Genomic DNA, 23,657 nt, shown 5'->3' with positions numbered 1-23,657 from the left:
CTTGAACCGAACCCGACTTGAACCCAAGAATGACCTGACTTGGAAATGACCCGACTTGATTATAACCCGCAAATTATTGGCTTGAATAGAGCCCGACTCGAACCCGAGAATGACCCTAACTCGTTTTAACCCGTGAAAACCCGAATTAAACCCGACCTATTATTCACCCTATCTGAATGTAACCCGACCTGTTATTGACCTGACCTAAACTCGACCCAAACCCGATAAGATGTATGACCCGACGTGAACCGACTCAAGCATGACCTAACCCAAACCCGACCTGCATAGATTACGACATTAACCTGAAGTGACCCGACCCGAGTTGACCCGACCCACACTTACCCAACCAAAACCCGACCCATTTACCCGAATGGACAACTCTAGTGATAATAACGGAACATAACAATGATAATCATGCTTTGGAAGTATATTCCTTTGGTATAGTTGGCTTAACCCAAGAAACTTGTATCCAAACTCTGCCTAGAATTAAGATTTAACCATAATATTAAGGAAAAATTCATTTTAATAATTCTAACTTTAAGCGATTTACTTTTAATAATCCCAACTTTAACATCAATTTGCTTTCAGCAGTCCCAACCGGTCAACAAGTGGTCCCTTAATTTAGACAGGCCCACAACTTTAGGCTCTAGTAGCTACAACTTTCTCATTTTCTCCACCTTCACAAGTTCACAACACCCCCATTTTCCCGGCCGAAAAAAATGGCATTCGCAACCAACCCCTTATCTCTAAGCGTCCCAGAACAAGCCTTCGAGTCATGGCTCCGCGACTCCGGCTACCTCGAAATCCTCGACCACCGCACCACCCAACTCCACAGCCTCAACTCCTCCGCACCATCCGCCGCACCAACCACCGCACCATCCGCCGCACCAACCACCGCACCAACCCCATCAACCGCCCCCAGAAGAACCCCAACAACCACAATCACTGCCATAGCTTACGGCCTTATCATGTCCCTCATTTTATCCTTTGCCACCATTTTCTCTCTCCTAACTCTTAACCCTTTTGCTAAACTTACTTCGTCTGATTTTTCTCAGCAGAATTCTCCCTCTTGGACTTCTTCTGGGTTTCTGGGTTCTGTTGATTCTTACTCTTTTCCTTCTTCTTCTACTCAAGCTAGGATGCGTGTACATGAGAATGTTAAGCGTTTTGCTAAGAATTATGCTACGCTTCTTATTCTCTTCTTCGCGTGCTCTTTGTATGTTTCATTTCTTCTCTTTTCTTTTTTTTGTTGTTGTTTTGTTTTAGTAATTGGGTTGCTATCTAATTTGGTTAATTTTGGGAATAATCTGTGTTTGTTGTTAATTTCTGTTGATTTATGCAATTGGGTTGCTTTCTATTTGGGCTAATTTGCTGTAAAATTTCTGTTGATTACTTGATTGGTAATTTCTGTCAATTCTTCAAATTGGGGTTTCATTGATTTCCATTGTATAATGGTAACTTGCACAAAATTTCGGTCAATTGAGAACCTCTACATATGTCTTAATGATTGTTGGGGAGATTGGAAGTAATCTTATTTGGGAATTGAAGGCAACTCTTGTTATTTTCCCTTTTCAACACCAAAATCTGTAATTTAATGACATGTATAATAAATAGGGGATTTCTGTGGTGTGATTATAATTGTTCTACTTGTGGTGGTAAAGTGCTTAGTATGATGTATTAATGAACTATACATGGTTTATGAATTCACCACATTGAACTCTTGATCTAGTTTGATTAATTTGAGTAAACACTCTGTGTTCACATCAATTATGCTGTTCCTGTAGTTTTAGTGTGTAGCCACTTTAATCATGACAGATTTTCTTTAGATTGCTGTTTTCTTATTATTGCTGTTGTTGGATGTTAGGTATCAAATGCCACTTGCTTTGGTCGGCTTGGTATTGTGTTTAGCGACGTGGGAAGTATTTAGGTTCTGTGACAACAGATGGGCACTCAATAGGTTTTCTGCTATTCGGCAAGTTCTAATTCGCGTTGCTCAATGTGGTGAGTTTCTGTGATAAATTTGCTAGAATGTATGACTGTACATTTTAGTCTTTAATTACCAAACTCTATATATTACAAGGAATTTGTATCCAATATTAAGCATACGCAAGTAAACTTACAAAATTCACGCACATAACTGAAAATTTTTGTGGAGGCTTCCTTTTAGAACCATTTACAAAGTGACGGATATGCAGTAGCTTGTTCTGCAGATATGGCATGGCATCCACTTTAGGTTGATTCATTGCTATTGTTTTCCGATTAATAGCAGTCATATATTGTTGAAATTTCTATTAGTTTTGATGACTGGCATTTGTAGTTTTAGATAGATGGCTATCCTTCTTAATGAGTTTTGGGATCCTTATGATGAGCGGAAAATTGAAATTCACTTTCCACGTATTGGCATCTTAAGATGCCAAACAGGACTCTTTAAACCATTGAAAGGAGAATGCTATGAATGGATGATTTTGATATTAGAGGAGAGGGGCTTTTTAGACAGTATTCTTATAGTTAGTTAGGGGAGCTTGGGAAATAAGTTAGAGTTTTTGTTAGGGAAGAAATTCTATAGATTAGAGGAGGTTAGGAAGAAATGCTCTAGATAAGAGGAGATTAGGAAGAAATCATCATGTTGAATATTGTGATGAGTGATTAGCTGTAGTATTGGGAGGGTGTCGTTCCTGTCGAAAGATTGGCAAGGCCGTAATTGGTGATTGGCACCTTGGTTAGCATTAATTCAGTCATATCTTTAATTGTTTCTCCTTAGGGCATGCTTGGATTGAGGGAAATGTATTACTAGGGTAATAAAAGTCAAACTAAGCAAAATGAAAGTAAATAGGGAAGGAGGAGATGGTGATGGAGTGCTTGTAAGAAAAATTATGTAGTGATGGTGAGGTATGAGGTGGAGAAAGAGACTCATTTTGGGGGTAATAGTTACACTAGGGGGAGGGTGCTAGTGTAACTATTACCCTCATTATGAGGGTAATAATTCCTCCATCTCTCTCTTTTTCTCATGGAACAACTACCTTATTTCATTTGTAAACACCTTACCTCCTACAACAACACCTCTAATTACTTATGTTTTTTAAAGTTTGACTTTTTTTACCCCCTTAATGTATTACCCCCAATCCAAGCATGCCCTTAATATCTCTTCTTCCTCCCTTAATCTCTCATTTCAGTCCTTAAACTCTTTGTTTTGGTCACTAATCTGAGCTAATCCACACAGAGAATTATACTCTGTTGGAAGTGTGGGACTTATTTTAGGATGGAGGTAGCATATAGGGTAGTTTCTTTTTCATGTGTGCTTTCGTTCTGAAGCTCTTCAGATTTCTCGTCATAGTGCATAACTATTTTTTCACTGTTTAGTTAGTCTTTTATGCTGGTTATACTTGTACTGTTTCAGAATGGTAGCTGCTATCAATTTGCCTATTATGTTTTTATGGTTTATCAATGTATTTAGATTTTAGAACCACCTTTTCTAGTATTATAGACCATTTTGATACCAACAATTTCTCTCATAAGGTAAAGCTGTTCTCTGGTTATATGGAGGTGTGTCAGAAAAATGAATAGGACAAATAGGTGCTGTTACACACTTAAACTTACAAGTCGTGCTGCATATGAATCTTGGGAGGTGTCCCATGGTAGATTGATCCATACCCTAATTTCTTGCATTGTGTTGCACTTGGTTTGCAAGCTCAACCTCTTTTCAATGAGATGAAACTGTGTGAGGTCTGTGAGCTTTGGAAAAACATTATGAATGGCTCCTTATCTGCTGTATATAGTGGTTGTAACTTGTAAGTTCTAATGAACTACATACTAAAAATGCATTTTTGTGCCTTGCAGCAGTTGCAGTCATTTTATTCTGGTCCAATGTTCAGATGGCAGTCTTCTTCACGCTAGGAGTTGGTTACATAGGTACGCATTAGCTCTCTGGTACTGGTTGTCTCTTTTACAGTAGAGGTTAAACTCTTTTTTTTTTTTTTTTTTTTTTTTTTTTTCTGATTTATTTATCTGCTTCTGTATTCAGTTATGATGTTACATGCTTCTTTTCGCAAGCTTACTCCTGCCAAGCAACTTTGGAAAGGAAGAAGGAGATGAGGATCTCACCAATCGACAATCTTGGATTTTTTCGTCATCCCATCTTTGTATATATAATTGCTTCAAAAATTGAAGCTCCTAATTTTGACAGTATTGTGAAAATAGCCCACTCACCTGTAGAACTCTGCTAGTTGCTGAATTCAGTTTAAGTTAAGCTTTCGATAACAAGCTGTGAAACAACCTTGGATGAAGTACAAGGCTAATCAGTAATCTCACTGCTGAAATTGTTATTTCTATTCCTATGGGGTGTTAGGGTTTAATGATAATGAATTAATAATAGGAAGTTAAGTGATGAACTACCTATTTTTGTACAGTTTTTCCGAAACAAACAACATTTATGAGTATGGTGTACTTTTTTGGAAAAAAAAAAATGCTGTTTTTTTTTTTTTTTTTTTGGAGGAAAAAAAAAATGAAGATACTTATAATCTACTTAGACTACTATTAACAACATGGTACTCCGAGGGTGAGAGATAGCTCAAGTGGTTAGAGCTTCCTTCCCGATCCAGAAGGTCCTGTGATCGATTCTCGCCACCCGCCCCCATTCCACAATCACTACTATCTTGGAACCTTGTCCTCTAACGGTCCTCATATCCAACTAGCACTATAACCACATTGAAGATGTCAACTTTTTGGTTAATTTAATTTGGCCATAGGAGTCCCCCCTTAGGAGCTACATGTGATTGTTTGAATCATGTTCGTGTTGCTTCAAAATTTACAAACTTGTAAGATGAAACATGTAACAAAAGCACATTATCAAATTGAATAGACAATATACAAATAAGGCTTGAACTAGTGGTAAAGGTTTGAGCTCATAACTTTTAAGATCATTGAATTCAATCTCATTAAGGTCTTTTTCGGGATAAGGTTTTTTCCTTATCCTTTCCCTTCACTCCCAATGAATGTGACCTTTAAAACTGGATTGAATTGACCTGTAAGAGGTGTTAATTCGATAGGGTCATTTTTCTTATCATTTAAAAAAATTTAAATGGACAACATTGTGTGGCAAAGTTGACAAATACTCCCTTCGTTTTTAAATACATGCTCCATTTCTCTATGCGCGGAATTTTATGAGAAATTAGAGAAAGTAATAAAATATGGAAGTAGTGGGGTTAATGGAAGGTAAATTAAAGGAGAGAAAATATAAAAGTAATAAAATATAATTCTATTGGGTCCCACTGGTTGAGAAAAAGAAATTAAATATTGTAAGTTAATAAAACAAGTATTTAAAAACGGCGAAAATGAAAAGTGGAACAAGTATTTAAAAACGGATGGAGTAATAATTTGGCATACTCCGTATATTTCAACTCATGTCATATCGACATATCGTATGTACATTTCCCATGAATCAAATATACCCTTTGGGTTAAAAAAAAAAAACTGTCTACTTCTTCCAAATAGGAAATTTACATAGTCAAAAAATTCACCAAGTAAAAACAAACCCAAAAAAAAAAAAAAAGAGGTTTCGTTCAATTTCATCTTGTCTATTGCCAGCTTCGTTTGTTCTCCTAGGAGGAGAGAGAAAATAAACACAAATATCCATGGCTTCTTCTTCTTCATCTTCTTCCTCTCTACTTCTCCATTAACCCACTTCACTACTTCTTCATCGATCGCTTTTTCATCTTTACTTTTTTGGTTTGGTAATTCTTCAATTTTGTTATTCAATCAGGTAATTGTTGTTTATTTTCATTTCAATTTTCAAATTTTCCGGTGTAGATTTTTGTTGAAAACCCTAGGATTTCATTGAATTATACGGATTATTGTTGGAGTTTCCCTTTCAATTTCGTTGTATTGTGTAAGTTATAGTTTGATTTTTTAATTTTTTGATTTGTTGGTGTGTCGCATTTCTTTGTATTTTGATGTGTAACTATTTCTAGTCTTTACGCATTGTTGTTGGCTTTTGATTTTTGGGTGTTTATAAGCTTGATTTTTATGGAATTTGGGTTGTGTAATTTGCAGATTTCGGTGTTAGAGAGAGAAGAGTACATTGTGGGATTATTTTTTGTAGATTTAGGGTGTTGGGAATTAGGGGATGGATGTTTGTGTTGATGAATGTGATGATTGTGAAGATGTATGATTGAAGGAAGTAGGGTGTCAGTTGAATTGCAAGCAGGGTGAGGAGTTTCGGTTGGAATGGCAGATGTGGCGGCGTTTATTGAAGCTGCTGGGTCGAGATTTGGCGATTTGGAGCTGATTGGAAGAGGTTCATTCGGTGACGTCTATAAAGGGTATGAACCTAATTGTTTTGCAGCTTGTAAATAAGTTGTTGATAGTCTTATTACTTGTAGCATTACCCTTTAGTTTGCAGTTAAGTAACATTGTTGGATGCAACTTTTTTTATGAAAGTTTAAGTGGCATTCTAATAATCTTCACTTTTTATAATTGTTTCTAATGTTGATTAGTAAGAAGCAATCTGGTTGATTAGGTTTAAACTCTTTGATGCAATATGTTTTTATAGTTCCATACTGTATTGATTGGTTGCAAGAAAAGGCGTATCTATAGTTTACTTCCCAGCCTCTTGATGCCTCTATCTGCGCTGAAGTGTTAGTTGTTTAGAAATGGAAGAACCTTTACACTATAAGTACCATTTTATTGACTTTTAGATTTATTATTTGTTCTGCTGGATGTATGATATTATGATAGTAACAGAAGTAGTATGTAAATCCTATACAATTAATTTAAGTATGTGTAAGTTGCAATTTAGTTTAATAAGCCTGGTGTTTTAAACTGCTAATATCTTTTGATCTTTTGCAATGATTATCTATCATCTGTTGCTTTCTTATTTTTTGCAGCTTTGACAAGGAGCTCAATAAAGTAGTTGCAATTAAAGTTATTGACCTTGAGGAATCGTGAGTCTTCTTTCACTTCTCTTATGTGAAGTTTTTTAGCATCATTATAGCTTTGGCTATTCGTTTTAATTGCTAAGCTTGAGATACTCTCCTTTTTTGCTATAGCTAGTTGATAACTGAATTGTACATTGTGTTGCTTTGGTTGTCATAATAGTTTTGGAATTTCAGTGTCATTGATATGACAATTTGTTGTTTGTCTTGCAAAGATCGAATGAGGTGATATAATGCACTTTGTCATCTAGATCTTAATATTTCTGCAAATATCATTAGAAACGATCCATGGCAGCCATCAATTGTTTGTATATTTATATTGTGGGCAATAGTGCAAAGTAAATGATTAGTTACCGGAAGGTGATTCAATATTGACCTTACTCTCTTTATTTCCTAAATGGCCAGAAATTTAAAGGTACTATCATCAGTAGGAATATGGGAATTTGATCATTTTCTTTTTCTATGTCATTTTCTTAATCGTGGATATGGTATTGATCATTTGGTGTTTTAATGTTTAATATTTTCAATCATAGGTGCTTGGACACAGCCCTTAACCCTGAAGGATTTGATTATTACGCATTATTTCAATTGAGAAGAAATAGTTGGAGTTATTACTCATTATGTGTGCTAAAATAGGGGCCTTTATGTTTGTTGGATTTATCTGACTCAGCTACCTTCTCAACTTCCCTCAAACCTTTAATACTCTGTACTTTTTAACAAGGGCGGGGCAAAGTTTAGCAGGCCCTGTGTGATTTCATAAAATAGACCCTTTTCAAGTCCAAAGAACATTACGGTAATAATATTCTGAATTTCTAATTAACTTCTAATCTACAAACCCAAAAAAAAAATAAAAAAAATAAAATGAAATACCGTATAAAGAATTGGAGTAGGACTTTGGAGTCTCATGGCTTGAAGGTTAGCAGAGTATTTGGAATGTAAGTTTAGGGGTGGGTGGGAAACAATGAGGCAGGGGTGATCACCTTGGATGGGAAGAGTGTTCAAAGTTGTGAGGTCTTCCGATATGTGGGATCCATTAATTCAAAAGGATGGAGAATTGGATGAAGATGTAGCTCATAGGATCAAAGCGGGTTGGTTGAAGTGGAAGAGTGCGACGATTTTATGTGATCCAGCCGTACCCCATAGATTAAAGGGGAAATTCTACCGAACGTCAATAAGATCTGCTTTGCTATATGGTACCAAATGTTGGGCCATAAAACATTGCTACGTGCATAAGATGAATGTGGCGGAGATGCGCATGTTGCGATGGATGTGTGGTCATACAAGAAAGGATCGGTTGAGGAATGAGATAATAAGGAAGAAAGTAGGGGTTACTTCGATTGAGTACAAGATGAGGGAGAATCGCTTAAGATGGTTTAACCATGTAAAAAGGAGACCAAGTGATGTTGTGGTAAGGAGGCTTGAAGAATTGCAAAGTGTTGGGATTGCGAGAGGTAGGGGAAGACCTAAGAAAACTTGGAGGAGGGTGATTGTGAGTGACATGAGCGCTTTGGGGATTCGGGAAAATATGGTGTTGGATAGGGCTGTGTGGAGGGAGAAAATTCACGTCAACGACGTGTCGTGATTATATATACTTTCTAAATTTATTTTTGTATTTAATTTTGTTTTTAGCCCACCAATGTTTTATGAACTGTATTGTTTTCTTTTACTAAAGTTTTGTCAAACCTTTATGTTTTCTACTTCAACGTTTTAACCACTCTTTTAAAACTTTCTTGAATTTTATTTTTGGTTCCCTTTAAAACTCCCTTAATTTTTTCTTAAATGGTATGTCGTTTACTCACTTTACTCACCTTTTTTTCAAACTCTTTTAAATGATTATTTTGTTAGTCTTTTTCTTTATATCGTACGATTCCTTATGACGATTCATGTAAGCCGACCCCAAATCATTTTAGGACTAAGGTTTTGTTGTTGTTGTTGTTGTTGTATAAAGAAAGGGAGAAAAGATACCGCCAGTATTATTGCAAAGCCAAGGATTAAACAATTGTTAACCTTTGATGCAAATTGAATTTTATACGAAGTAATTAGTTAAAGCAAAAAAATCTAATCTAATTTAATTTTAGATAATTTGATGATTAGATCTTAGAGCAAAGAGGGTTGTGCTAAACAAAGCCTTTGTTAGGATAGTTTTTAGGAACTTATAAGCTTTTGGCCTGTAATATGCTTTTGGAAGAGTATGATGTTGGAATCCTGGTTCATTGTAATGCCCTCAAGATAGAGATTTCAAAATTTTGGTCTGATACCTTGGATGAAAGCTACTTTTAAGACTTTAGGAGGAATCTTATGTAAGAGTGCTTAAATGCCAAGTTGCTTGAGTGGTTTTAATAGTTAATACTTGTGGAAAATGTAGCTGGTTTACCTTTTATTTTTTATTTTTTATGGGTGCGTGGTACTTTGATGATATTCTTTCTTCTGTTCTATTCATTAATTTTGTTTCACTAATGAAAAGGCTTATGATTACACGGAATAATCAAATTTGGTTCATGTAGCCGACCCCACTTATGGGATTAAGGCTTTGATTGATTGATTAATGAAAATGCCTAGATGGGAAATTTTGCTGCTTTTTGCTGCATAATTAAAATTTCATACTACCCGTTAACTATGTTTCCTTTTTAATGTATATTGCTTTAGCAACCATTTCAATTTTTATCCTATATTCTGCTCTATATTTCACAAATTGATTTTTCCCTCTTATATTTTGATGTTCAGCGAAGATGATATTGAAGACATTCAGAAGGTATGGTGGCAACTACATTGTTGTTGCATCACTTTTTTAATATTTTATCTTATCATATTTTTTTACAAAGCAGGAAATTTCAGTTCTGTCACAATGCCGCTCACAGTATATCACTGAGTACTATGGTTCTTATCTCCATCAAACAAAATTATGGATAATAATGGAGTATATGGCTGGTGGCTCAGTTGCTGATTTAGTAAGTTACTTTTATATGTTTCATTGTTTCTTGCTTCATGATCTCTTCTTCTCTTTTCTAGTTCATATTTATCCATGTTGTTGAGCTCACAATATGTTAAATAAGTTATGTTAGAGTTATTGCAATGATGGGCATGCATTATTTGCCTATATAAATTTAAACAAGCAAGTGCATGCCCCTTTATACAGTTGCAGTCCGTATAGATGTCGTTGTGGTCAGATGTTTCTGTGATTTAGGTTTAATTTTTCATCTTCTTTGAAATTCTTTGTTGCTTCAGCTTTCTAATTGACTGTTAGTTGTACATGCACACTAATCATAGGTAAGAATGATAATAAAAGCTACTTTTGCAAATAAAATACAGGTATGAGGCTCAAATAAAACAAGTTTGAGCACCAGTAATGATGGAAAACGAAGAGCTTTTAGCTGGTAGGCAGCCTTCCATTTGCAATTTTTCTTTCAAACCCAGGGAGTCACTTTTAATATATTGAAGAAAATTTGGGGAGGCTTCTACATTGAGCAGATTGCTTTTGATTTTTTTTTGGAGCTAAGGTCAATTTTTAATTTTGAGAAATATACCTTTGAGCAATTTTTTAACTCCCCTGGTCCTGAACTTATTGTCCTCCTAGTCTTGGGCATGCCTATCTAGTGTAAGTAATAGGGCTGTATAGGTGTTGGGTGAGGTTGTTTAAGAAAGAATAGAGAAGATCGAATTGCGGGAGAGATTCCATAGGGGTCCTTTCATCACCTTGTTAACATTTTAATTTCTTGTTACTTGGGCATGTTCCCAGGAAAAAGATACATGAGAGAGAGAGAGAGAGAGAGAGAGAGAGAGAGAGGGAAGGAGTGGTGGATTGGGTAAGGTAAATTTCCATCTATGGCACTCCCTCCGTCCCGTTTTGATGTGCCTGTTTTCCTAATCGGGCGTCCCAAAATGATGTGCATATCTCTAAAAATAGTCCATAATCATTACTTACTTTTTATCTTTCCAATACAAAATACACATATACCCAAAAAATCATTACTTACTTTTTATCTTTCCCAAACAATATTCTCTACTCTCTATTATTCCCATAAAATTTCCTCTACTTTTCATCTTTCCCATAAAATATTCTTCTACTCCCTCTATTCTTCTTAATTAACCGTGAAATTTGAGAAACGAGCACATCAATACGGGATGGAGGGAATAACAAGTTTTAGGGGCTGGTCACAGTGGTTAGGATAGTATGCACTATACTTGGGATAATTAGGAATAACATTTAATTAATGGAATGGAGAGGGTATTATTTAAATTTTCCACAAGAATTACTGCATTATTTGCAGTGTTGATCTATTATTACTGCATTTATACACACACCCCTCTTCCCCAACCCTCCCCTTTTTAAAAACTTGGTAAGATTTTGATTAATCAACCTATTTCACAGTTTACCATGCGCCTTAAGAGAATAGTGGCACCCTTGTTGTGTTCACCCTCTGTGCCTTGTGTGCTTCAGCATCTGTGGTGTGCGTTTAGCTCGCCTTTTAGTACACAGCTTTCAACCTGACTCAAGGTTAACTGATTTTTTTTTGTTTTCCACTATTTGGCTTCAAATTGACCTGTAGCATTGGGAACCAACATCAATTGTTGGACTTAGTTTGTAGGTTGCATGTGCCCCGTGTGGGTCCCTTTCACTTCCCTTTGCGTACATGAAATATACATCGTTGTTCTGTAGATGTGCTTATTTTACACTGTAATTTGCTCCCGAATTTGAGTTTATGTGTCAATCTTTCTCTGTTATTTTTGTCACACCTCAGCTTCTGAAGCATATTTGTTACACCTCACTTCCCTTTATGTACATGGAATTTTCCATTTTATGTTGTACCTTAGGTTTTATATTTATTTATTTATTTTTTTTTTAAACTAACTCTCACATCTTTGGCATTTTCCTAAACAATGCAGAACTTGAAAATTTTCTTTCTTTTTTTATTTGTCCTCTTTACTGACGGCTTTGAAATCAGTTTTGAATAATGTTACTATGAATTTTTTTGTTTAACTCACTGTAGATATGTAGTTTTAGAAAATGCCTATAAAGATGGGTGGGTGTAAGATAAAGAGAAAGATTGTAGAAAGATGTAAATATTGTGGGGGTAACAGGGGTGTGGTGGTAAGATAGTGTGCCAAAAATGAAACAAAATGAAGGGAGTAGAATAATATTAATAAAGATTAAAAAAATCAGAGGAAGTATTTTAAATTACAAAAAAAAAAAAAAAAAAAAAAAAAAAAATCCCTTCCCTTCTTACTCCTATGTTTCCTTAGATTCCCCTCTCTCCTCGCCATTGCCCCCCCCCCCCCCCTCTTTGCTTCTTTAATGAACCTTCCCATCTCCCACTCCCTGATGCAGCTTTTTTTGATATCATTTCGGATATCCAATGTGTGACTGGAAGGGCCCTCGTTGCAGCAAACTTTTTCCTTTATGAATTACTTAAAAATTCAATCCCATTACCACTTGTAAGGAAATAGGAGAATTAATTTTTATACTTCGTATTATTAGTTTTTTAAAATTAAGTCATGAAAGTGTTTATATTTACAAAACACACATTTTCAAATAGTTCATATCGTCAGCTTTCTAACTGTCATAAGGTCAATATAGTAGGAAAATTTTAAGTTTATGGCTATTTTGGAGGATGTGGTAAGTTATGTTTTAAGTGGGCCTACGAGGTTACCATTGATTTTTTCCCATTTATTATTTGGTATATTGGATAGGGTCATTAGAATAATCACAGGGGGTTAAACTTTGAAGTGAATGATACTTTATGGTATCTAACTATTGGTTGGCTGAGGGTACAAATTCTTGTAGTGGGGTTTCCTCTCGCTGGTCTGTTTGTTGATTTTGCTTTTGTTACTATCATCAGGTTTATGACTTGTTCTTCCTATTGAAACATACTTTGTTTGGCTGCTAATTAAATAATGCTTCTGCAGCTGCAGTCAGGTCCCCCTCTTGATGAAATATCAATAGCCTGCATCTTACGTGACTTACTGCATGCTATTGATTATCTTCATGCTGAAGGAAAAATACACAGAGATATTAAAGGTTAGTGCTCTGTTAATTGCATTTGATCTTTATTTACTCCTATTTCCTCAAAATTTTTCCCTAAGCTTTTTTTCAAATATATTCTCATGTAATTCATAGATTTATTATTTCTACTAGTTAGGGACCTGATGCTTGTGCATTTTCCTCGCTATATGTTGTAATAAAGTGGTGATTTTGATTTTGCAGCGGCAAATATATTGCTGACTGAGAATGGTGATGTTAAGGTATCACTTCTCAGATACTTGTAGTTGTTCAATGGCTTTGTTCTGTCACAGAGTACCTGATCCAATTAATTTTTACTTTCTTATGCTTCTTTTGTTTCTTTAGGTTGCAGATTTTGGTGTTTCTGCTCAATTGACTAAGACTATATCACGGAGAAAGGTATCATGTACTGTAGATCATGGCTCACTAATTACTAACCTCGGTATAATCATTCAGCTGATTTCTGCCTGCCCGCTGATAGTGGCTAATTTGCTATGACACTTAATAAAGTACTATCCAGTGCAAGAGTTTTAGGAGATAAAGCTGTGGTTAACTTATCTATTGTTACTCACATAGAGTACAAGCAATAGCATACAAAACAGCTTTATGGTTTACCCTCCTCCGTCCCACATTTGTTTGAACTCTTGTCAGTGCAAGAGTTTTAGGAGATATGATGTGGTTGAATCATCTATTGTTATTTTATGGAAAAGTATATTTGATGGAAGTTAGTGGGGTATTTGTATTATTGCATAAATGAGATAATAGACGTGAAAGCAGATACTGAGTCCAAACAGAGGGATTTGTAATAATAAAGAAGTTTGTGGGACCTTGAAAGAAAGGAAAGTATTAAAATTATTATGGGGAAGATTGAAAAAGGAAGTATACGATTTATTTGGTACAGAGAAACTACTAGTTTACAGTAGAAATATCTGTTTGTATCGTAAAGGCATCAGATTGACTTTCAGCAGTAGTTAGGGGAATTGTTAGTATAAGTAATTTGAGGGGTTTATAATATCTGGATGTGTTTGATATGTACATGTCATATTTTCATATCATCTGGTACTCTGGTAGCATAATATTCAGGAAGTCTTTTGGGAAGCCACTTTGGTTGGTACTTGCTATGAACCCATTTAGTTATTACATGTATACGCACACATTTGCTTAATTGGTACACTCTCGCATACTCTCACATCCACACACTCTGTCATACCCATATACTTCCTCCACTCTCTTTTGATTGTAACGTTGAGCTTTTTACGCTTGCCAATCCATGTCTTATACCAGTAATATCTTTAATGATGTTTTGTAACCATATATCAAGACGAATTTAACACTGGACAAACAGATTTGCTTTCATCCAGCAAGATCCCTCATTACTACTCTCTCCGTTTTTTTTAAGTGTCCCATTAGGGTGTGCGCGGAGTTTTAGGCAAAAGAGTAAAATAATATAAGTGGGTATGGTTAGGAATAAAAAACTTGGAAAAGTAAGAGAGAGAAATATAAATGGGGGACCGCTAGGTATATAATGTGAGAGGGAGAAATATTATTAAATGATGGTGGGTTCAAAAGGAAGAAAAAGATATAATATATAATGTGAATGGGGTTTCTAATTTGGTAATGGGGCACTTAAATAAAAAGGCCGTTTTTGGAAAGTGGGGCACTTAAAAAAAACTGAGGGAGTATGTTTTTCCTAACATATAAATCACAAAAGATGGTCAAAAGAGTGTGTGAATAGTGAAAAAGTCCAACATTGTGATTGAAAGAGAATTGGGGAACCTTTTTTTTTTTTTTTTTTTTTTTTACAAAAAAAAAAAACATAAAACATGTATCTGCAAAGCATCTTTGTATATAACTTTGCCATATTAAATTCAACTTTACAGATTTTCCAGTGGATTTATGGCCTACTTTGGTGGAAATACACGTATATTGTCCTGTACACTTATTATATAAGCATTTCAAGCCATGGAACCCTAGGTATCATGACTTTAAATGCTTGTATTGTGACTTCACATCCAAATGCCCAGATCTTTCAGGAGAATCATGGCTTGTAATGATGAATATGCAGTATCAGTGTTTCAAGTATTACCTTAATCACGATTTGCATAGACTCACAAGGGTTAATTGGCATTTTAAATCATAATAGGCAAAGGTTTGGGTGACATAAATAAAGTAAATAATTGACTATGTTCCATGAATATACTTTATATACTAGTTGGTTCTTCTCAAACTGTCTAATAATAGTATTATGTAGGTGGTAGCCCGTAGATGTTCCCTGTAATGAAAACATGATACGGATTGAGGCCATATATATATATAAGCAAAAATAGTATATAGAGTAAGTGTTTCAAGTAGTTTAAGTTGGAATTAGTGTTTAAGGTGCTCTTCTCCTTTTTTTTAAAAACCCAATACCGTGGTTCTGAGAAAAAGTTAAGCTAGTTGGGCATCAAGATTATTAGAGGGGTCAGACTAGTTAAGCAAGTTCTAGAAGCTTTTGTTCAGGGGTCGGATAATTGATTTGATTGTGATTTGAAGCCGTAATTGTGTGTCCTGATTTTAAATTCCTAAGCGATAGGTTTTAATAGAGCCTTTAGTTGATCTCAGTATATGAAATTGTTTTTTTTCTTTTTTTTGACGGGATATGAAATTTTTTGTTAGTGAACCTAGGGCTGTCTTCTATTTGTATTAAATTAAATCCAAGCCAAGCCAAATTACTACAAAGTAATCTGGAGTGGGTTTATATATGTATTTTTTTTTAAAGATTAGATGGGATGGAATTGAAACTTTTTTGAAAATTGACCATTTTTGTTTTTTGGGTCTTTTTTGTAAATACTTAATTTTAAAATTTTATACACCCTATATCCTAGATTATTTGTAACATTTTAAATGGACTCGCATGCCAATGCACAACTTTGATTGTCAACTTCTTTTATTATATATTAGAAAAATTATAAAAATGTTAATATTTGTATAATGCGAAGTACATATATATCAAGACAGACTCAACATCTTACATACTAACATTTGATTTATATATTAGCTAAAAATTGTGGTCAAACTGAGGTGTGTGAATAGTGCAAAAAATCAATATCTTGTGAGCAATTTGGGATGAAACTCACAGAAGGAGTAATATTCTAAGAATATTTGTTATTTGTAGTTAGTGTTGATCTACATTTTCTTAATCTTCTAAGACCAACATTTTGTGATTATGGGCCAGTTTGGGGTTTATTTTTCTTCTTCTTATTAACTTGTAATAAAAATCATGGATCACAAGCTAGTATGCAAAAAAAAAAAAAAAAAAAAAAAAAAGGCTCTCTTAATTTGGTTTTTTGTACTGAATTTTATTTTAGATTGGATTAGACTGGGCCTAATTCCAACCCGAACTGAACACTTAGTAGATGTCCTTAAGTGGGCTTTTGGTTCGCGGAATGGAATGGGGGCTAGAGCCGGGAATGAATACATGATGGTTTGGGTTTGGATTTTGTTTTTGGACATGGGATCTTTTTTCTATTTTTATTATTTGAAACTTATAATTGGTATGAGCCCCCCCCCAAAGTTTCTAAACCCAATAGCTTGGAGGTTGGAGATAGGGTCTAAAATTCTTTAAACCATCAACCAAACATATGGTATAGGCTTTAAACCATTCTAAACTCATATCTCATACCAAGACTTATTGATTCAAAGACTCGCTTAGGGGGTGTTTGGTTCGCATTATTTTGGAATGAGGTAAACACATACCTAGTGTTTGTTTAAGGGGGGAGGTGGATATGGCTTATACCATAAATGCCATTCCCTAACAAAATCAAACACATAATAGAATCAAGTTCCAACCTATACCCACACCTGAACCAAACACCTCCTAAGTGAACTAATTATATATTTCCACCTTTTTTCTTGCTTTATACTTTTTTTTTTTATTATTATTATTTTTTTTAATCAGCAATATAGAGAACAAAAAGGTTTCAGTGGAAACTCGTGCATCTTAGAGGTTTCATAATTGCCACCCCTTCATGTTTGCAATTTGAGGACATTCTTCTGCTTTCATAAAAGCATATTGTTTAAATCAGCTCGGATTTTGCATGTTTATTACTTTATTTTTTTAGATAACCCCTTGTGTTAGTTGTTTTTTGGGTTGTATATGTTGATTAATTATCTTTTTAAATGTTTTTGTTGGTAGACATTTGTTGGAACTCCATTTTGGATGGCTCCAGAGGTAATACAGAACTCTGAAGGCTACAATGAAAAGGTTAACATCATAGATTCACTTCGCTTGATGTATTATTTTTTTTCTATTGTTTGTATATATCTGCAACCTGCTCACGCGTACACTATTTGTTTTTCTTCATTTGTCTCCTCTTTTTTCTAGATTTTCCATCCATCTCTTAAATACTTGCCATCTTACGTCCAGCTTGACTTAATTTTGGTATTTTTTTTATGTAGGCGGATATTTGGTCCATGGGTATTACTGCAATTGAAATGGCAAAAGGAGAGCCTCCCCTTGCTGATCTCCATCCCATGAGAGTTCTTTTTATAATACCTCGGGAAAACCCACCTCAGGTTGGCCAGTGTCTTTTAACTATATGAATGTATTAGATAATTTTACTAAATTACTTCCTCTTCCCCAATTTTTAGTCCTTTCTGTCTGGATATCACAAAATGTAGTACATACGGAGTAAGAATTAATGTTAAATATGTTTTGTACTACCTGAAGTGCCTATGGTTTTTTTTTTTTTTTTTTTTTGGTGCGGACTAGAAATGCATGTGGGCTTATTTGTATTTAACCATCTGTTATATGATTTTGACTTGCAATTCTCTTTTTCTATTAAAACATTGGGTTTTTCACAATGGACTAAAATATTGATGAAGGTTTTTTTCTTTTTTTTTTTTTTTTGTGGTGTGTTTGGAGATTTACAAAGTTTAATCTTTATGTTTCTGATGCACAGCTGGATGAACATTTCTCTCGTCCCATGAAAGAATTTGTTTCTTTGTGTTTGCGGAAAGTTCCTGCTGAGGCAAGTTCCTTTGAGCACCGGATACTTTCTGTTGGGCTTAGCTTTTGATATATTTCTATATTCTAAGAATTTATTTATTGGTGAGTCGGGTAACAATTGCTGATTGCTCTTCCCCTTTTGATGCCAGAGGCCTAGTGCCAAAGAACTATTAAAGCACAGGTTTATTAGAAATCCCAGGAGAAGTCCCAGGCTCCTTGAAAGAATAAGGTGTGTTTAACAATTTATGCTGTATGAGTTTATATATTTTACAAGGTTCCTTCCTGTACCATTCTAACTCATTAAGCTAGACATGGAATCATATTAAATGAATCTGGTAATCTGATGTGCTTTGCTTGGGCGGTACATTAATTAACTTTTGTTTTGTTGTTGTAGAGAACGTCCAAAATATCTTGTAAAGGATGATATTGAAAATGTTAGAAATGGTCTCAGAGCTTTTGCTGAAGGATCCGGCACTGTTAAGGTGACCAAAGAGCCAAGAAAAGATGAAACTGTCCGAGCAAGGTGGTCTGAATGTTTAGGTTATGAACTTTGACTTTTTCAGTGTACCAGTTGACTGACTTTGATTACCTCAGTAATCAGGGAAAAACATTAAGGAATGCGGGATGGGACTTCAGTATTGGAGGATCACAGAGTGCTGGAACAGTTCGAAGCGCAGTGAGACTACCTCCAGTGAGGGCAAAACGTGAAGAAAGTTTAAATAATGACGCTAGTCCAAGAAAAACTTCTGATGGCGACAACCAATGGATATCTGCATCAGGAAATGGACTGTATGAATCATCAGAAGTTTCCCTTGGGAGATACTCCAGAGACGACGAAAAACAGAATAATTTTCATGAATATGTATGGCAGCTACTCTCTTTTCATCACCCACTTTTTTCTATTCTATAATTATGTTTTCTCTGGTTGCTTGAAGCTAATATGAAAGGTCAATGAGATTTTGCCTTCCAATGCAACTGGAATGTGTTCTGGGATTTGGCACTCAGATAGTCAGATATATAGATGTACTGATTCAGTTGTTCGAACTCACTTTTGGTCAAATTTAATAATAATTCTAAGTGTTTAATGCTCTGTCTGTATCATTGTGTCCATGGAAAAGCACTTTGAGAAGGTTTTTGACTTTTTTTTTTCATAGATTGATACCTCTTACAGTTGTTTCTGTTTGTCTTAAATTGATGTTAGTACTGGCCTCAATTCCTCAAATTGTTGTTGGATCTCCAAATGAAGTTTACACTTTTTTAATGAATTTTATGGAGCTTTGTTCCTCTGAATTAGATGTCCATTGATTCCTGCAGCAAATGGTTCAGGAATTGGAGTCTAGATATTTTCTATAACTAAGATTAAAATACCCTATTTTGATGAATTAGTCATCAAAGTAAGAGTCTACATAGTTGTGCCTTTGATGATTGAAATGATGTAAAGGTGTGAGAAGGCAATATTAAAAGCTCCCTGCAGTTATGTTTAATCTTTTTTAGAATTGAGTAGAGTTCCATATGATTATGGGTTCTATGTGTGATTTCACCTCCTGTTTTGCCGTGTCATCATACAGTGTTAATGCACCTTTTTTACAGGAAGATGGGTCTTCTACTGGATCAGGGACTGTTGTTGTACGATCTTCTGGAGTACCCCAGTCATCTTCATTTTGCAGTGATCAAAGCACTACTCCTGTAATATTGTCATTCTTTATAAGTGTTAAATTATCAGTTTTTTCTCTTGTACTTATCAGAGAATAAAATTTCTTTTTCCCATCATCATGCAGTCTGGCAGCACATATGCGTCTCCTGAGGATGCCTCCACTAGCGGGACTATGGTTGTCCATGGTCAACGTGATGACCCAGAATCTCCTCAAACTCCTAAGTCAAAACTTGGGATGCCAGAAAGAAGTTCTACCTCCTCTTTTGAAGACAGTGCTACTAACTTGTCTGAGGTTGGCTTTATTTATCATTTAAGGCTCATGTAATACATTTAATTGTATATCATTTAGTGCATTTGATACATATTATCAAAAGAAGCATGTCACTTTGAACCTATGCATTTTTGTAAATTTATAGTTTACTTTTCAGGAATTAGTTTTTGATGATTTTTTTTTTTTTTTTTACTGCTCTCTTGGCTTACAGCCTGATCTTTTGTTGTTTCTTAGGCAAGGGCAGCCATGCAAAAAGGTTTGCGGAAAGGTTTTTCTCGGGAAAGGCCTGCTGTAAACAAAGCCAGTAGAGATACCCAAGAAAATAGACGAACCGATCAAATGTCGAATAGTTCCGAATCTCCTAGGTACTGCTGATAGTTACTGATTTTTAATTTAGCTAGTGTGACTGAATTCTTACCACTATCATCTCTGTTGTAGCAGTCGAGAATACCTAGATGCTCAGAAAGCTTTCTTGAGGTCACATCTAACAAGTGATGATGAGGAAAATGCAAAAATCTCTGTAGTGACATCATCTGCTTCATTATCTACTCTGCTCATCCCTTCATTGAAGGAGGTTGGTTCAGCTTACATATTTAATTTTTTCTATTGTCATTATCCGCTTTGGTGATTGTTTAAGTGTCCATTTACTGTGCGCCTGAAAGTGATCTGGCTAAATTTCAGCCAACTGTGGGTTACAGGCTTACAGAAGCCACTTTGAATTTGTCTACTGAGGTGTCTTTGTAGAATGGCCATAAAACCTATTCTTTTATCATAGATTCTACATCTTCCATCCCATATCAAGTGTCAAATAATCTTTTACAATGTCTGATCCCAAATTCTTACTGTTAATCATCTGGTTTCAAAGGAGAAACTATTTTTTTTTATCATAATTGAAGAATTAGTGATCAGATCCCAAAGTGTGTCCTAGAAACCATGAAAAAACTTACTATGTTACATTTAGTATAAAAGAGCCAAGGAAGATTATGTCCATGTTCAAGTTACTCTGAATTTGGACCTTGATAAAGTTTGAAGTAGGGGTAATGGAAAGCATGCTTATATCGATTATGCAGCATACAGATAATTTTAGCGTTTCGTCAATCATGAGAAGCCTTACAAATCAATTTGATTACATGAGTTAGGTAGTTGCTGAAGACTCTGAAGGGTATGCTCTTGCTGTAAGAAATGCCCTTATTGATATGGAGCGAACAAAGCCTGGTTCTTCCGAAGTTCTTATCAGCAGGCTACTTCATCGACTTGGAAGGTATAGCTGCTGAATATTTTGTACTGCTTTTAGTATTTGATTGGATTTGCTTCAGTAATGAACCATTCAATTACGTGGAAATTTTGCAGTTCAAGGGATCCTTCGTTAAAGGAGTTGCAGGAGTTGGCAGTTCACATCTTTTCGAGGAGTGACAAAGCTCTTGATCATAGTACGAATATGATATCTGAAGATGATAGCAGTAAAAAAACACAGAGCAAAGAGTTTCTGTCCAATCCTAATATAAGCCCTCTTGCGAGATTTCTGCTTTCAAGGTGAGCTTAGGTTTTATAGTTCTCATGCTTTTTTTTTCTTTCCTTTTTATTACTATTTCTTTGGTAAGTCAGCTTAAGCATGATATATAAGATGTTGGTCACAGAGGAGCTCTGAAAGACTCCCTTGTGATCTGAAGATTGTGTAACACAGTGTTTCTTTCCTTTTATTGAAAAGAAAAGGAATTTATAAAGGTAATACGGAGTAGGGTAAAAAGATCATTAGGTTAACCTCCTCGCGAGGGAACCTTCTAGCGCAAATTCAGTATTTCCTATTGGTATGACAACTTTTAATGATCTTGCCCCTTCTATATAATTTGTTTGGACTGGGTATGCACTTTACCCGCCTTTTTGTAAGTGGATATCTGCAATATGTGTTAACCAAATTTCACCTCCTAAATGCAGATGGCATGGCCAAGCTTCTCGCGACCTAAATCCGACATAAGAGGAAATTTTGGCCATATTTGCACATAGGCATTTTGTTGTGCTTTTCTTGATACAGTTTATTCTTGATGATGTACATATCGAGTTATGATTTTCTTTTTTCTTTTGGTTCCCTTTTTATCATTAATTTTATTTACACAGCAAATATATCTTTTTCATTTTAAGCTAGCCTTGTGTTGCATTCTTAATATAGATATTTATTGATGTATATGTTTGTGATAGAACTTTATTTCTCTGCACAATAGATGTATCTTTTAACACTTGAGAGGTTATCTTTCTAAATCCAAGAGTTTTGACCTGGATTGCTCGGCAAATTACTAAAGTTTTGAACGTATACGAAGCTCCATGTTGGTACACTGTTGTCCTAAATTCCTAATATTTTTCTTATCTTTTTCATTTTTTTTTAATTATTATTGTTACGCATTCCACTCCTTGCATTTTGTTAGAAGGTCAATATTGTAAGTTCTCTTTCAATTCAAAATGAATGAGAAAATAGAAGTTGAAGTGGTAATTGTGGCATCGCTCATATCATATCTCTGAGATCTAGAGATCAAATTTCATGGAAATTGAGAGTGATTTTCTGTCTCTCCCCTCAAGAGAGTCTCCTCATATTAAAAAAAAAATAATAAAAAAAAAAAAAAAAATAGAAGAAAAAAAAAAAGGGGGGGGGGGGTAATATATCATCTATGGTGAGTAATTGAGTATAGGGACTAAGTTATCTTGTTTAGTACAAAGTATGATTAAGTGAGAGTATGAGAGGGTAAAGTGACAAAGGTGGAACTGGAATTAGCATGGACTACCTTAGAATTTCAAATCCCAACCTTTTAGCTTTATTGTTAGAATCCACCTTCCTTATATACTCCTTATGCGATGCTTTATAATAGTTTTCTTAAACTAGTTTAGGCTTCAAATAAAATTACTCAATAATTTGTTCTTGTCAATTTACACTATGTTTTGATAGAGAGAAATAGCGGAAAGAGTAAAGGAGAACGTATTGTCCTTTGTTTGGGTATTCAATGCAAGGAGGGAAGGGGAGGGAATTGAAAGAATTCATTTTCCTTCCCCCATTTAGTAAACTAAATCTCTCATTGTTGGAGAGATTTGGAAGGGAAATGGAAGCTCACTACCTTCTCCCCTTTCCTTCCCCTTCCTTTCCTTTCACTATTGTTATTTAAACATAGTGTTAGTATACAGTGTTACTAGAAAATCATTGTAACATCAGAACAATACTCTTTAAGGAACAAGTGATTACTGAAATTCAAGTATCTTACCCATTGTTGTCTACTACTTTAATACTTGTTTGTTGTACCTTTATAGATATAATATCGCCACATGTTTTAAAAACACCTAACATAGATAGAATCACAAGACACTCTTTAAACTATCAAGGTTTGTAGTCACTCTCGTTGAACCTACTTGTGCCCACCTCAACGTCCTCGTGGCCGTTATAAGCTCCCTTCAACACTATTTTCCGTTATTGTTGCCAATACGCTATGTGTCCATCAAACACGTCAATTATGCTAAATATATTACAGGCATTTTTTATACTGTCTCTATTTCTTATTATTCGCAATAAAGGAGTATTTTATGTCAGACATAAAAATTTCTTTGTTGCAAATAATAATAAGCGAAGGTATTATATCTTTTGGATACACAATCTCATTTTTCATACCTATTTTTTCATTAAAATTGTCACACAAATATCTCCAACTTATTTCTCTTCTACTTTTCTAATAAAATAATAATAGATACCATATTAGAGAAAATATATATAGGTGAGATGACTCTATAATACTCACATTATATAATCCAAGTCTAAAAGGATAATATTTTTGTGAGCCATG

The 23,657-nt window shown here is 34.9% G+C and overlaps 2 protein-coding genes across 3 annotated transcripts; both read left to right on the top strand.

Annotated features, from left to right (window-relative positions):
- The first annotated feature begins 645 nt into the window (after positions 1-645).
- LOC110737679 (PRA1 family protein H-like) lies at positions 646-4,463 on the top strand. The gene is made up of 4 exons (XM_021918015.1): positions 646-1,216; positions 1,865-2,001; positions 3,838-3,909; positions 4,022-4,463. Exons 1-4 carry the CDS (start codon positions 720-722, stop codon positions 4,090-4,092), a joined length of 777 nt encoding a protein of 258 aa, XP_021773707.1. The 5' UTR covers positions 646-719; the 3' UTR covers positions 4,093-4,463.
- Positions 4,464-5,368: 905 nt separating this feature from the next.
- On the top strand, positions 5,369-22,157 carry LOC110737678 (germinal center kinase 1-like). 2 transcript variants are annotated; one of them, XM_021918012.1, is made up of 21 exons: positions 5,369-5,758; positions 6,049-6,317; positions 6,882-6,938; positions 9,654-9,681; positions 9,755-9,877; positions 12,834-12,945; positions 13,132-13,169; positions 13,273-13,326; positions 17,102-17,170; positions 17,365-17,481; positions 17,868-17,936; positions 18,064-18,143; positions 18,309-18,437; positions 18,509-18,776; positions 19,505-19,600; positions 19,693-19,860; positions 20,074-20,204; positions 20,278-20,413; positions 20,979-21,100; positions 21,190-21,372; positions 21,775-22,157. In XM_021918012.1, exons 2-21 carry the CDS (start codon positions 6,223-6,225, stop codon positions 21,812-21,814), a joined length of 2,115 nt encoding a protein of 704 aa, XP_021773704.1. In that variant the 5' UTR covers positions 5,369-5,758; positions 6,049-6,222; the 3' UTR covers positions 21,815-22,157. The 2 variants fall into 2 exon arrangements, with proteins under 2 accessions (XP_021773704.1, XP_021773706.1); XM_021918014.1 differs by having other exon boundaries at positions 5,372-5,758; positions 20,281-20,413.
- Positions 22,158-23,657: the final 1,500 nt, after the last annotated feature.

The sequence above is a fragment of the Chenopodium quinoa genome, unplaced genomic scaffold (genome assembly GCF_001683475.1).
Source record: "Chenopodium quinoa cultivar QQ74 unplaced genomic scaffold, ASM168347v1, whole genome shotgun sequence".
Taxonomy (NCBI): domain Eukaryota; kingdom Viridiplantae; phylum Streptophyta; class Magnoliopsida; order Caryophyllales; family Amaranthaceae; genus Chenopodium; species Chenopodium quinoa.
Note: the sequence above shows the minus strand (reverse complement) of the source record. Positions and strands in the feature narration are given on the sequence as shown.

Excerpts from the sequence above, each read along its gene's own strand:
- LOC110737679 (XM_021918015.1), top strand. The coding sequence starts at position 720 with ATGGCATTCGCAACCAACCCCTTATCTCTAAGCGTCCCAGAACAAGCC. Across the intron at positions 1,217-1,864 it reads CTCTTCTTCGCGTGCTCTTT|GTATCAAATGCCACTTGCTT; the intron begins GTATGTTTCATT and ends GTTGGATGTTAG. Across the intron at positions 3,910-4,021 it reads GCTAGGAGTTGGTTACATAG|TTATGATGTTACATGCTTCT; the intron begins GTACGCATTAGC and ends TTCTGTATTCAG.
- LOC110737678 (XM_021918012.1), top strand. The coding sequence starts at position 6,223 with ATGGCAGATGTGGCGGCGTTTATTGAAGCTGCTGGGTCGAGATTTGGC. Across the intron at positions 9,682-9,754 it reads ATATTGAAGACATTCAGAAG|GAAATTTCAGTTCTGTCACA; the intron begins GTATGGTGGCAA and ends TTTACAAAGCAG. Across the intron at positions 17,482-17,867 it reads CTCGGGAAAACCCACCTCAG|CTGGATGAACATTTCTCTCG; the intron begins GTTGGCCAGTGT and ends TCTGATGCACAG.